Genomic DNA, 12,392 nt, shown 5'->3' on the forward strand with positions numbered 1-12,392 from the left:
TTGACCTGGCATGTGTAACAGAGACTTGGTTGGATGAAGCAGATGGGCCTGTCCTTGCCGCTGCTTGTCCACCAGGTTTCTCTTACGCACAGCAACCCAGGTCATGTGGGCGGGGAGGGAGGGTTGCAGTGATTTTTAGGAAGTCATTAGTTTGCACCAGGCGTCCTATTGGGAAGACCCAGTTTTCTGAGTGCATGTTCTGGAAGTTGGGCAATAGGGGCAGTACAGGATTCCTTTTGGTGTACCGACCTCCCCGCTGCACCAAGGATTCCCTGCCCGAGCTGCTTCAGGTTGTGGCGGATGTTCTCCTGGAGACACCTAGCTTGGTTGTCCTAGGGGATTTTAACATCCATGCTGACACGACCTTACAAGGGGCTGTTCGGGACTTCGTGGAAAGCATGGCCTCCATGGGGCTGTCCCTGAATAAGTCTGGCCCAACCCACAGCCACGGACATGCCTTGGACCTGGTGTTTACCTCTATGGATGTTGGTGATCTGACACTAAGTAAAAGCGAAACGAAAGAAGTGCCATGGTCAGATCACTTCCTGGTGCAACTGGACTTCTCTGCGACCCATCCCCTCTGCAGGGAGGTGGGACCGATTTGGATGGTCCGCCCCCGCCACTTAATGGATCCAAATGGTTTCCAGAGAGTGGTAGGGGATGCTTTATCCCATGTTGATGGCCTTTCAGCCGATTCCCTGGTGGCCCGCTTGAATGTGGAGTTAACCAGGGCTATTGACTGTTTGGCTCCGAAGCGCCCTCTCCGATTGCATGGAGCCCGGGCAGCCCCGTGGTTTTCTACGGATCTGAGGGCAATGAAACAATCGTTGAGACGGCTAGAGCGCCGGTGGCGGATAACTCATTCCGAATCTGACCGGACACAGGTTAGAGCTCAACGTCGAGCCTACCAAGTGGCGATAGCAACAGCGAAGAAGACTTTCTTCGCTGCCTCTATTGCATCTGCAGAAAACAGCAGCAGGAGACTTTTTCAGGTGGTTCACAATTTAGCGGAACCACCTGCGACATCGGGGCCCAGTACGGGCCACATGATCTCCTGCAATGATTTCGCAAAGTTTTTTGCAGATAAAATCGCTCAGATTCGGGAAGAAGTTGACTCCACCGTGGGAGCAGGGCCAGGGCGTGAGAGTGCTAGAGTCCTGTCTAGTCAAGTTGTGTGGGATCAATTCCAATCTGTTACCTCTGAGGCTGTGGACAGGCTGCTTGGACGAGTGAAGTCAACCACCTGTCTCCTGGATCCTTGCCCATCCTGGCTTATAAAAGCTAGCCGGGAAGGACTGGGCGATGGGCTTCGTGGGGTGGTGAATGCTTCCCTCCGTGAAGGAGCCTTCCCAGACCCGCTGAAAGAGGCGGTTATTAAACCGCCACTTAAAAAACCATCTTTTGATGCGGCCACGATGGCCAATTATCGCCCAGTCTCAAATCTTCCATTCTTGAGCAAGTGGTTGCTGAACAACTCCAGGCACGCCTGGAAGAAGCAGACCATTTGGATCCCTTCCAGTTGGGATTCAGGCCTCATCATGGGACTGAAACTGCCTTGGTCGCACTGGTTGATGATCTCCGGCGGGCTAGGGACAAAGGTGAGAGCTGTTTCCTAGTTCTGCTGGATCTCTCAGCGGCGTTTGATACCATCGACCATAACATCCTTCTGGACCGTCTTCAGGGGCTGGGAGCTGGGGGCACTGTCATACAGTGGTTCCGCTCCTTCCTCCTGGGCCGTGTTCAGAAAGTGGTGGTGGGGGATGAGTGTTCAGACCCCTGGGCTCTCACTTGTGGGGTGCCTCAGGGTTCTGTTCTCTCCCCCATGCTTTTCAACATTTACATGCAGCCACTGGGAGAGATCATTAGGAGGTTTGGGCTGGGTATTCATCAGTATGCGGATGATACCCAGCTCTACCTCTCTTTTAAATCAGAACCAGTGAAGGCGGTGAAGGTCCTGTGTGAGTGTCTGGAGGCGGTTGGAGGATGGATGGCGGCTAACAGATTGAGGTTGAATCCTGACAAGACAGAAGTACTGTTTTTGGGGGACAGGAGGTGGGCAGGTGTGGAGGATTCCCTGGTCCTGAATGGGGTAACTGTGCCCCTGAAGGACCAGGTGTGCAGCCTGGGAGTCATTTTGGACTCACAGCTGTCCATGGAGGCACAGGTCAAATCTGTATCCAGGGCAGCTGTTTACCAGCTCCATCTGGTACGTAGGCTGAGACCTTACCTGCCTGCAGACTGTCTCGCCAGAGTGGTGCATGCTCTGGTTATCTCCCGCTTGGACTACTGCAATGCGCTCTACGTGGGGCTACCTTTGAAGGTGACCCGGAAACTACAACTAATCCAGAATGCGGCAGCTAGACTGGTGACTGGGAGCGGCCGCCAAGACCATATAACACCAGTCTTGAAAGATCTACATTGGCTCCCAGTACGTTTCCGAGCACAATTCAAAGTGTTGGTGCTGACCTTTAAAGCCCTAAACGGCCTCGGTCCAGTATATCTGAAGGAGCGTCTCCTCCCCCATCATTCTGCCCGGACACTGAGGTCCAGCTCCGAGGGCCTTCTGGCGGTTCCCTCACTGCAAGAGGCCAAGTTACAGGGAACCAGGCAGAGGGCCTTCTCGGTAGTGGCGCCCGCCCTGTGGAACGCCCTCCCATCAGATGTCAAAGCGATAAACAACTACCTGACATTCAGAAGACATCTGAAGGCAGCCCTGTTCAGGGAAGTTTTTAATATGTGACATTTTAGTGTATTTTTCATCTTTGTTGGAAGCCGCCCAGAGTGGCTGGGGAAACCCAGCCAGATGGTGGGGTACAAATAATAAATTATTATTATTATTATTATTATTATTATTATTATTATTATTATTATTGCAGGGGGTTGGATTAGATGACACTTGGGTACCCTTCCAACTCTACAATTCTTTGATTCTAAGAGATGTTTGGTATGAACAGGTTTCTTACTCTCGGACCCTCCCATCTTTTCTTGGCACACTAAATACAAGCTGTTAACTGAGATTACTATTTGAACAATTCAAACAAGATTGGTTACTGTTATGAAGCAATCCCAAGAATGCACATCTGTGACCTAAAGCTCTGAAAAAGATAGAAAGCAAGTAGCTTATATGTTGTATTTTATTAGAGCTATGATTTTATGCATGTTAATGCTTCATTCTTAGCCAATCTAGGCTATATATTAATATAAAGGCAGTCTTCTAGTTTGTGTCATGAAACATTTTGTTCATTGAAATTCACCAAATGGATTGCTATGTTTGTTGGCAACATTGCAGGAAGGATTTACTTGTGCAAGAACCTGGGATATTGCGTGCTTCTAAACATCTCATTGGCCTTACCACTAAATCATTATCTGAAATTTTGGAGCATCAAAAGGAGAACAGAATATTCTGTTCAGGAATGCGAACCAATAAAATCCTGATAAGTGTAGTGCACATTAGCATACAAAATGTAACAAACTAGAATGAGTGATTACGCCAAGCAAAAATTAAGCCATTTAGCATTTACCTTAAGGCCTTTACACAGTCCTTGTTTTGTGAAGGTCTGGTGAGGAAGATGTACTAGCTACCAAATTATGTAATATCGGAGCCATCAATGAGAAGTATGTGTTGTTCTTCCACACCAAGCTAATCTTATTAGCTTGTGTTCTCTTAGTAGAAGTGTCCTCTTGATCTTGATGAGAGAGCTCTGGTGCAATGCTTATGTATGGTATACTCCCCAAACCAGCATCTTGAGTTTTGCCCTGTAGCCAGTGCCATTGGCAGTGGACCAGCCTATTATTCTTTCTATTGTTGCATCAGTTGCTGCATTTTCTATCAGCTGCAGCTTCCAAGGGGTTATGAAGGGCCTCGGGTGTAAGGCAATTTATAGCAGTCTATCCTAGCAAGTAGGGACGTGGGTGGCACTGTGCGTTAAACCACAGAGCCTAGGACTTGCCAATCAGAAGGTTGGCGGTTCGAATCCCTGCGATGGGGTGAGCTCCCGTTGCTCGGTCCCTGCTTCTGCCAACCTAGCAGTTCGAAAGCACATCAAAGTGCAAGTAGCTAAACAGGTACCGCTCTGGTGAGAAGGTAAACGGCGGTTCCGTGCGCTGCTCTGGTTCGCCAGAAGCGGCTTAATCATTCTGGCCACATGACCCGGAAGCTGTATGCCAGCTCCCTCAGCCAATAAAGCGAGATGAGCACCGCAACCCCAGAGTTGGCCACAACTGGACCTAATGGTGAGGGGGTCCCTTTACCTTTACCTTTACCTATCCTAGCAAGTTACAGGGTTAAGGCGATTAGCAGATTATTTCCCAGCTCCATTGAATGCTATAGTCCAGGGATCTCCAACAGGTAGATCGCAATCAACTGGTAGATCGCAGGGTGCCTGTGATAGATCGCGGGACCGTCCCCCCACCCAAAAAATAGAAAAGAGAAAAAGCTCAACAACTATGACTTCCCAAAAAAACCTCTGCCAGTTGTTGTTTTTTTTTATAGTGGGAGTAGATCTCAGTCTCTTGAAAGCTGGACATGCCCGCTGTAGTCTGAACTAAATGAAGATGTGAAATATATCTCTAGCTACTTTTGGTGGTTCAGGCAGCAGTCGATACCTCCTGCTTCCTTTTCCACTTCAGTACTTAATATGGCTGGGTGATATTTGCTTTTCAACGTTGTGATATATCACCATCCAAACATTGTGATGTAGTGATACATCATGATGTTGAAAAGTGGAGGGAGGTACAGTGCTGAGACCGATGCAGTTTGTTCCTCCCTCTGCTTGCCAGGCACTGTAGGTGGAGAAGGGCCTCGGGAGCGATGGCAGTTTCACTCATGATACAGTGGTGCCTCGGGTTAAGAACTTAATTCGTTCTGGAAGGTCTGTTCTTAACCTGAAACTGTTCTTAACCTGAGGTACCACTTTAGCTAATGGGGCCGCCTGCTGCCGTTTCGCTGCCACCGCCATGCGATTTCTGTTCTCATCCTGAAGCAAAGTTCTTAACCCAAGGTACTATTTCTGGGTTAGCAGAGTCTGTAACCTGAAGTGTCTATAACCTGAAGCGTCTGTAACCTGAGGTACCACAGTATACCGCTGGGTGAAGTTGCCATTGCACTCTGGCCCTCAAACCGGTTCTGGCCTATGTATCAATGCATCGCCCAGGCCCTAGTGCCTAACCAATTCTGAAAACAGTTGGAACCATAAGACTTCAAATATGGATTAACCTTAATTTATGCCTGGGCTGTAAGCTTTATTTATGGCACCATTATTATTTAAAGGACTGGCTACGGAAAGGACAGTAGCACCACAGTACAACCAGGTCCTGCTGTCCAAACACTCATTATATAAAAATTCACTTATCCAAACACAAGGAATTGGTACCAAAATCTCACTATACACACTGCAGATTCAGGTATCCAAACAGCCCAACGGATTTAAAAACACTTAAGTCAGAGTCTACTAGGCAGCCTACCTGGTGTTTTACATCAATCTCTAATCTTGAGGAGTAACAATATCCAGGGGCCAAATGTTCTGGGAGGTTGCATTACATCAATACCTAAAAATTGTCAGTCATGCAGATGAGAAGGTGCTGCATGGCAGGAATTCTACAAACCCATTCAGGTGTTGTGCATTCATCATTCAGAAGCTGGGTACCCTGTACAAACCCTGGGGAGCTGTAGAAAAAGTTCTGGTTAAAGAAAATATTGTTTTGTTTTTTAAATTGATACAGTATTTATAGTGTTTGAGAGCAACACAGGCCAAGATTGCAGTCAAGATGGGTAGTCCAAAATGTGATTGTTGTAGGTTGACAGGGGTTTTCATGGGGCTTCAGAGAAGGCTGTAGAGAGCAAGACATGGTGCTGGTTGTGTACACTGGTAAAGTTTAATCTGAAACTTTTAAGGAATTGACTAGTCCTGCCTTGCTAACAGCTCTCTTTTCCTTGTAGCTCCCGCATATCGCTCAGAATGGAGGCTTGTATAAAAGACCTTTCAATGAAGCTTTTGAGGAAACACCAATGCTGGTTGCTGTACTGACTTATGTAGGCTATGGTGTCCTCACCCTTTTCGGGTATCTTCGAGACTTTCTGAGGCATTGGAAAATCGAGCACTGTCATAATGCAACAGAAAGAGAAGAACAAAAGGTAAATGCTTGCTGTTACCTTTGCTTCAGAGACAAGGTGGGGTTGAACAAGTTTGTGGTGAAGGAGATGTAGCTAGTCTTTTGTAACTATGTGTTTGGCTTAGACTGCATTTGGACATAGGGCCAAGCCATAGTTTGTGCTAATTGTAATTTAGCTGAAATCCTGGCTGTGTCCCAGAATATCAGCCAAATCATGCTTTGTGAGGGTTTTCTATTCCTCTTTCCTTAATACTGCCCATGGTATTCTAAGCTACCCTGCATTGGCGAACTATCAGCAAAATGTTGCCCCATGAGCTGCTGTCTTACTATTGGCAAGCAGCTGAAGTGGAGCAGGGAGACGAATACTTTCTTCTGTGGGCTGATCTCAGCACAGCTGAAAATAAAGTGTGTTCTTGTGCGCAATTCCCTTGCCCTTTTGCAAGGTTGTCTAAGATACCTCTCTTTTTTCCTCTTTCCCACTGTTTCCAGGATTAATCAATCTTACTGCTGATGATTTCATTAGTTATTTTAATGTAAATGGCAAGTAGCTGCAAGGTACGTAGGTACCCCAAATGTTACCAAAGTATGACACTTGAGGTGAAGAGATACTTACAAATCTTTCTCACACCTTGCAAGTAAGCATTAAATAGCATTATGTACGTGGTTGACTGTTCCCCTTTCCTATTCAAGCCCTCTTATTTAAAAGCTATTGATTATTATTTTTTAGCAAAGAAAGGCAAATCTATAGGCACCCACTCAGTCACAGCTTAAACCTTCTAAGAAAACATTTTTCAGTCTAGCATCACACAGCATTAAGACCTGTGTGACATTCCTGTTTCCAGGTTTACTCCCACAGTGCACAAATTACACCACCTCTTCCGTTGGTAGGTCTTTCCATGCTCCCTTTCAAGCCCAATATCTTTTTCAACATAGGTCTCTTTCACAAAAGTGGGAGAAATGTAGCAACATTTTTATTTTGAATTGTTTTGCATCTATATTGCTCCCCAGCTAAGGGACTGCACATAAAAGTTTTCTCAAAAACGTAAGGTGCTTGTTTTTAAAAACAAAACAAAACTAAGGGGCCAGCAACCAAAAATGTTTAGTGGTTTTCAGACGTTATAGAATAAATTGTTTTTCAGAGAACTTACTTTCAATTATTAGAATCAGAAGCCGCAAATTTACTCTTATTTCAAAAAATATATTTGTATCCACATAACTGAAAATTGTTTTTAGTCTAATAGTATAGTGCTTCTAAACATTTTAAAAAGCGAGTTTAAACTTTTAACGACTACTTCCTTTCTGAGTCTGGCGGGCTTTCGTCATGTTGAACCTGAAGTACAGTGGTGTGGTGCGTTGGTGCTGGTGGAAGATTGATTTATATTCCACCAGTGGAACTTGGTATGGTACGGGTTTTGGCTAACAGTGATGCAGCCCTTGAATTGTCACTTCTAGGCACGTCATCTAGAACAGGCATCCCCAAACTCGGCCCTCCAGCTGTTTTGGGACTACAACTCCCATCATCCCTGACCACCGGTCCTGTTAGCTAGGGATGCTGGGAGTTGTAGTCCCAAAACAGCTAGAGGGCTGAGTTTGGGGATGCCTGATCTAGAGTGTTCCCTTCAATTTGAATTTATGTCAGAATAGCACAGTTAGATACTGGCAGCATTTGTTGCCTCAGGGGCAGTGTGTGTGGTATGGGTAAGCGGGGGTTGGGGAGGATGTTTCCTGTTTATTGATACCAAAATGTTCAGGCAGCCTGGTCTAGTTTCAACTGCCTCAGAGTATGCTCAGAAGTGGCTTCTCTTACTGATTGCCAAAGGCAGCAGGTGGAGTTGAGAGTTCTATTTCATGCCTTTATTAGCTTTCTTCATGTCCCAATCAGCGGACGTATAGTTATCTGCACATCTTAGATTCTTATTGGGAGACTTAATTGAAGAGGTTTAAATATGATTGGGACAAATATAATTAGGTTTAGCTTGCATGTGCAGAGGAGTTTACATAACAAGTAACCACAGAAGGGGGGGACGGGTTGATATTAATATTGGGTATGTGAAATTTGTTGTATAAAATGATGTTTTGATTATGTAAAATTAGAAAATGGAAAAATAAAATATTATAAAAGGCTGAGAGGTGTATGGGTTGTCTTAGGGATTTGTTTTTGTTTTTGCAGAGTAGGACACAACAGATAGGAGATCATTCAACAGTAAATGGTGCCTTGAAGAGTGCTGTATTATGATCTTCTTGTTACCAAAGGTTATTAAAAGATTCTTATTGTGATATTGTCTGCCTAGGTATGTTAGGGAGAGGCAGACTAAGGGCTTATGTTGTGAAAATGCCTGTGAGACGTGTTTTGTTGCTGGTGAAAGGTAATAATCCTCCATGCTCTGTAGTCTGGCAGACTTCAAGGGCGGAATGTGCCAAACCACAGTTGGTGCAAACTGACTTTGCAAGACAGCTTCCAACTTTGATTTCGGACCTTGGCATGTTGTCCTTTTCTCAAACATCTTACAATGTATGGATTGGCTCTGCTTCTGAATGTTACAGTGTCTTGGTAATATGAGGGATTTACTTGAAATTTTAGTGTAGTGGGCAGAAGGATTGGGCATATCCAGACAGTTGTGGGAAATCGTCCAAAGATGCTCTAAGTTACTGTCTGTCATTTACCTCTGCTCTTAAGTTTACTAATTTTATATCTTGGGTAGGCCTTGGAACAAGACTTCGTAGATACAGGGGTTTAATTTCATTGCACTGGTGTACTCTCTAAAACAGTGAGGTCTGCATTTTCAGAATGCGCTTCGGTGACTTAAAGGTTTTCTGGCTACTAAAGGTAAAATAAAGTGGTTGAGTTGAAAGAATGCAGCTTGCTAGCAGATTACTCAGGTGACTCATAAAGCAGATTTCTTCAGCAGTGCTCTGCTTCCCTGAATCCTGCTTAATTGCTCTTACTGAGAAATAACTACTACTAGGGATGTGGTTTGGTTTTCCTCATGTTTCTGCCAAAGGAAAGAAGTTAGCATATCATCAAAACCAGGACAGCCTTGCATTTCTAAAAGCCTCACTTAAGGGGTGTGGAGGCCTTTTGGGTTGGAGGTGTTAGTTTCGTTCTTATCACTGTGCAGCTGCTTGGAGTCACAGGACTCTGTTTATATTCCAGGGATTCCAGGCTATTGGAAGTCTCACAGGAGAGGAGACAGGATGTGACATTAGTGGTTTCCTGTTTCCTTTGTTCTTTTGTTCTGTTGCTCTCTGCTTTCATAGAGAGAGGATGTCTTCTCTGTCTGCGTAGCTTAGAAATAAAACTCTTTGCAATGTAGCCATAGATCTCATCACTTCCGCATGCTGCTGGAAACTCTGCTTAATGGAATGTGCCTGAGGCCTCATCAAAGGCTCAGGTCGTTAATTATTCATCAGAGGTGATTCCAAAGGCTCAGCCGGAGGAAAATGAGACTTTATCAGCTTGGCCGAGCGGAAATGCTGACATTTGTGGTCATGGGCCCAGACGAACAGCAGAAGAACGGAATGCAGGTTATTGTCTCTGCGTGTCAAGAAGATTGATGAGAGGTATGTGCTCTTGCCCTGGGAAGCCTGCCAGTCCCTGGTTAAGGTTGGACTTTGAACTTCTAGCCAAAGCACTTACCGGCAGCGGCAGAAGAAAGCAAAGGCCTCACATGTGCTTTTGGAATGCAGCTGGTAAATAGACACAGCTTGCTTTAAATGACACAGAAGGCTAATGCCAGAATATTGGAGGCCCTTTGAAATGCCATGGCACTTCCAAAGCTCCAAAAAAATAATTATCAAAACTGGGTGCAGTATGCAGAGGCTCTGCTAAGAAAAGAGGGTCTGTTTAATGTGATATCAGATGCACCCCCCAGCTCCAATGACCGAAGAATGGGAGGCTAAGGATTCCAAAGCAAGGGGAACTCTGAAGCTTATTGTGTCCCCTGAAGAGCTATGTCTTTTGCGTGACAAGGCCTCAGCCAGAGAGATGTGGGACAGTCTCCAAGAGTCACTTTTAAGAACAGAGGCGGGAGCTTCTTTGTTCTTTTATGCCAAGTTGCATGATATGGCACTTGTTGATGGAGCAGACGTATGTGCTCACCTCATGGAAATGCAGAATCTAAGACATGAGTTGCAACAGTGTGGAATCACCTTTCCAGAGGCTGTGTATTCCTTCATGATTCTACATTCTTTGGGTTCAAGTTGGGAAGCGATTGCCAGCTAGCTTGCTGTTTTGCCAACTGCTCAGCTAACGATAGCGCGTGTTACTGCTGTGGTGTTAAATGAAGCAGATCAGCGTAGTGCTAGCTGCATCACCAAGGGGGAGTCCTCACAGACGTCATCCCAGAATGCAGTGGAACCACTAGATGGTGCCAAAGCTTTGAAGGCAGTGAAATGCTACTTGTGTGGACATCTAGGCTACGTGAAGAGGGAATGTAAATATCCCTAGGCCAAGGCAACAGAGCAGCACAGTGAAAGCTCAACGCGTGGAAAAGCAAAGGCAAAGGTCAGAAGTGCAGGACAAGGCAACACAAGGCAATGGTCTCACGCTTCACTCCAAAGGTCCAGAAGACGTCTAGATCTTTCTTCATCGTCGACTCAGGAGCTACCAGGCACGTTTGTCGGGACAAACACCTGTTCGTTTCCTTTACTCCACAGGAAGGTGCGATTCACCAAGCTGATGACCACACAATCTCCAGTCAAGGCTATGGAACGGTTGTTCTTCGCAGCTTGGATGCATCGATATGCAACGTTCTTTTTGTTCCAGATGCTGCACACAACCTACTGAGCATCTCACAGCTGACTAAACAGGACATAGACGTTTCCTTCAAGAAGAGGAAGTGTACCATCATCAAGAAAGATGACTTTGTATTGCATGCAGATACTAACAAGGTTTTGCATGCAGGATGTATTCATGATTATCACAGGAAACTTGGTCATTTAAACTTCGAGGCAGTTTCCAAAATGCCTGCCTTTGTTGAAGGTATGACTATTATTAAACCCTCCAGGTACCACATGAAGTATAACGCATGAGCAGCAAACAAGGTCAAAATGGCTGCAAAAGGTAAAGTGTCTAGTAGACAAGCTACAGAACCATACCAGGTAGTGCATGCTGATCACGTTGGTCCACTAACACCCTCTTTGGGTGGAGCCAGGTACTTCATGGTCCTTATTGATTCATATTCCAGGTATATTCATGTGTTCAATCTCAAGCAGAAATCAGAAGCTTTTCCTAGGTTCAAGGAATTCTGTGCTTGGTTGAAAAATGTGCATGATAAACAGCTGAAATGTGTATTTACAGATCGAGGGGGAGAATTCACTTCTCAGCAGTTTGCAGCTTTTCTGACTGAGAAAGGAATTCAACATGACCTTTCAAGTCCACAGTCTCCTTGGATGAATGGACTTTGTGAAAGGGCAAATCAAACATTGCTTCAAGGCTTGAAAACCTTGCTGCTTGATCCAATCTTCCAGAGAGTTATTGGGCAGAATCGCTCAGCTGTTTTGTTTATACTTATAATTGCAGATTATCATCACCGATTGGTTGTACCCCCATGAAAAGATGTTTGGCAAGAAACCATTCATCAACCACATTAAAATTTTTGGTTCTGACATGTGGGTTCACACACCACAAAGCTCCAAGTTAGGCAAACGTGGTTTGCATGGTATCTTTCTAGGATATCAGAAAGGTTCTTACAGAGTAATGATGACTGACACTAATACAGTTAGGCTCACTAGAAGTGTTGAGTACAATGCCAAGTGGGGGGAGAATGTGGGAATTTTCCAATGTTATCCTGATGTTATCCTCAGTCTCTGAAGAGACTGAGGATAAGCAGTAGCAAAACCCCACACCCACTGATGAAGGTTCTGATTCTGAATCTGAAACTGACTCAGATGGTTCAGAGGATTTCAAGAGTGCTAAGGCCTCTCTGCAACCCTTTGAAGGCTGTGGTCGAGAATTGGAGGAACCACTGTTCACTAAAGGCCACCTTTCTCCTAAGAAAGAAGAGGGGAGTGTTAAAGACTTACGTCTGATTCGCAGGTCTGAAAGAGCCACAAAAGGTAGACCTCCAAAGAGATTTGCTGATGAGTTTGCTAAAGCAGCAAAAGCTGTAACTGCTGTTAATAGCTCCAAGAAGGTATTTGAACCTTCAAGTTTCCAAGAGATCCAGGCTTTGGACCTGAGCCATGGTTAACTGCCATGAAGGCTGAGCTTGATTCCTTAGAGAGGAACAAAACATGGGAGCTAGTTCCAGTAGTCCCAGGGATGAAACTGCTTGACAGCA

At 45.2% G+C, this 12,392-nt stretch overlaps 1 protein-coding gene across 3 annotated transcripts in view; it reads left to right on the forward strand.

Annotated features, from left to right (window-relative positions):
* The window catches only part of SPTLC2 (serine palmitoyltransferase long chain base subunit 2), a 70,424-nt gene that overhangs the window by 15,087 nt on the left and 42,945 nt on the right, over positions 1 to 12,392 (forward strand). For all 3 annotated transcript variants that reach the window (XM_081862038.1, XM_081862037.1, XM_081862039.1), the window contains exon 2: positions 5,939 to 6,133. In XM_081862038.1, coding sequence (XP_081718164.1) covers positions 6,008 to 6,133 — 126 coding nt within the window. In that variant the 5' untranslated portion in view covers positions 5,939 to 6,007. The remainder of the gene's footprint in view (positions 1 to 5,938; positions 6,134 to 12,392) is intronic.

The sequence above is a fragment of the Podarcis erhardii genome, assembly GCF_964252035.2.
Source record: "Podarcis erhardii genome assembly, chromosome: 1".
NCBI lineage: Eukaryota > Metazoa > Chordata > Lepidosauria > Squamata > Lacertidae > Podarcis > Podarcis erhardii.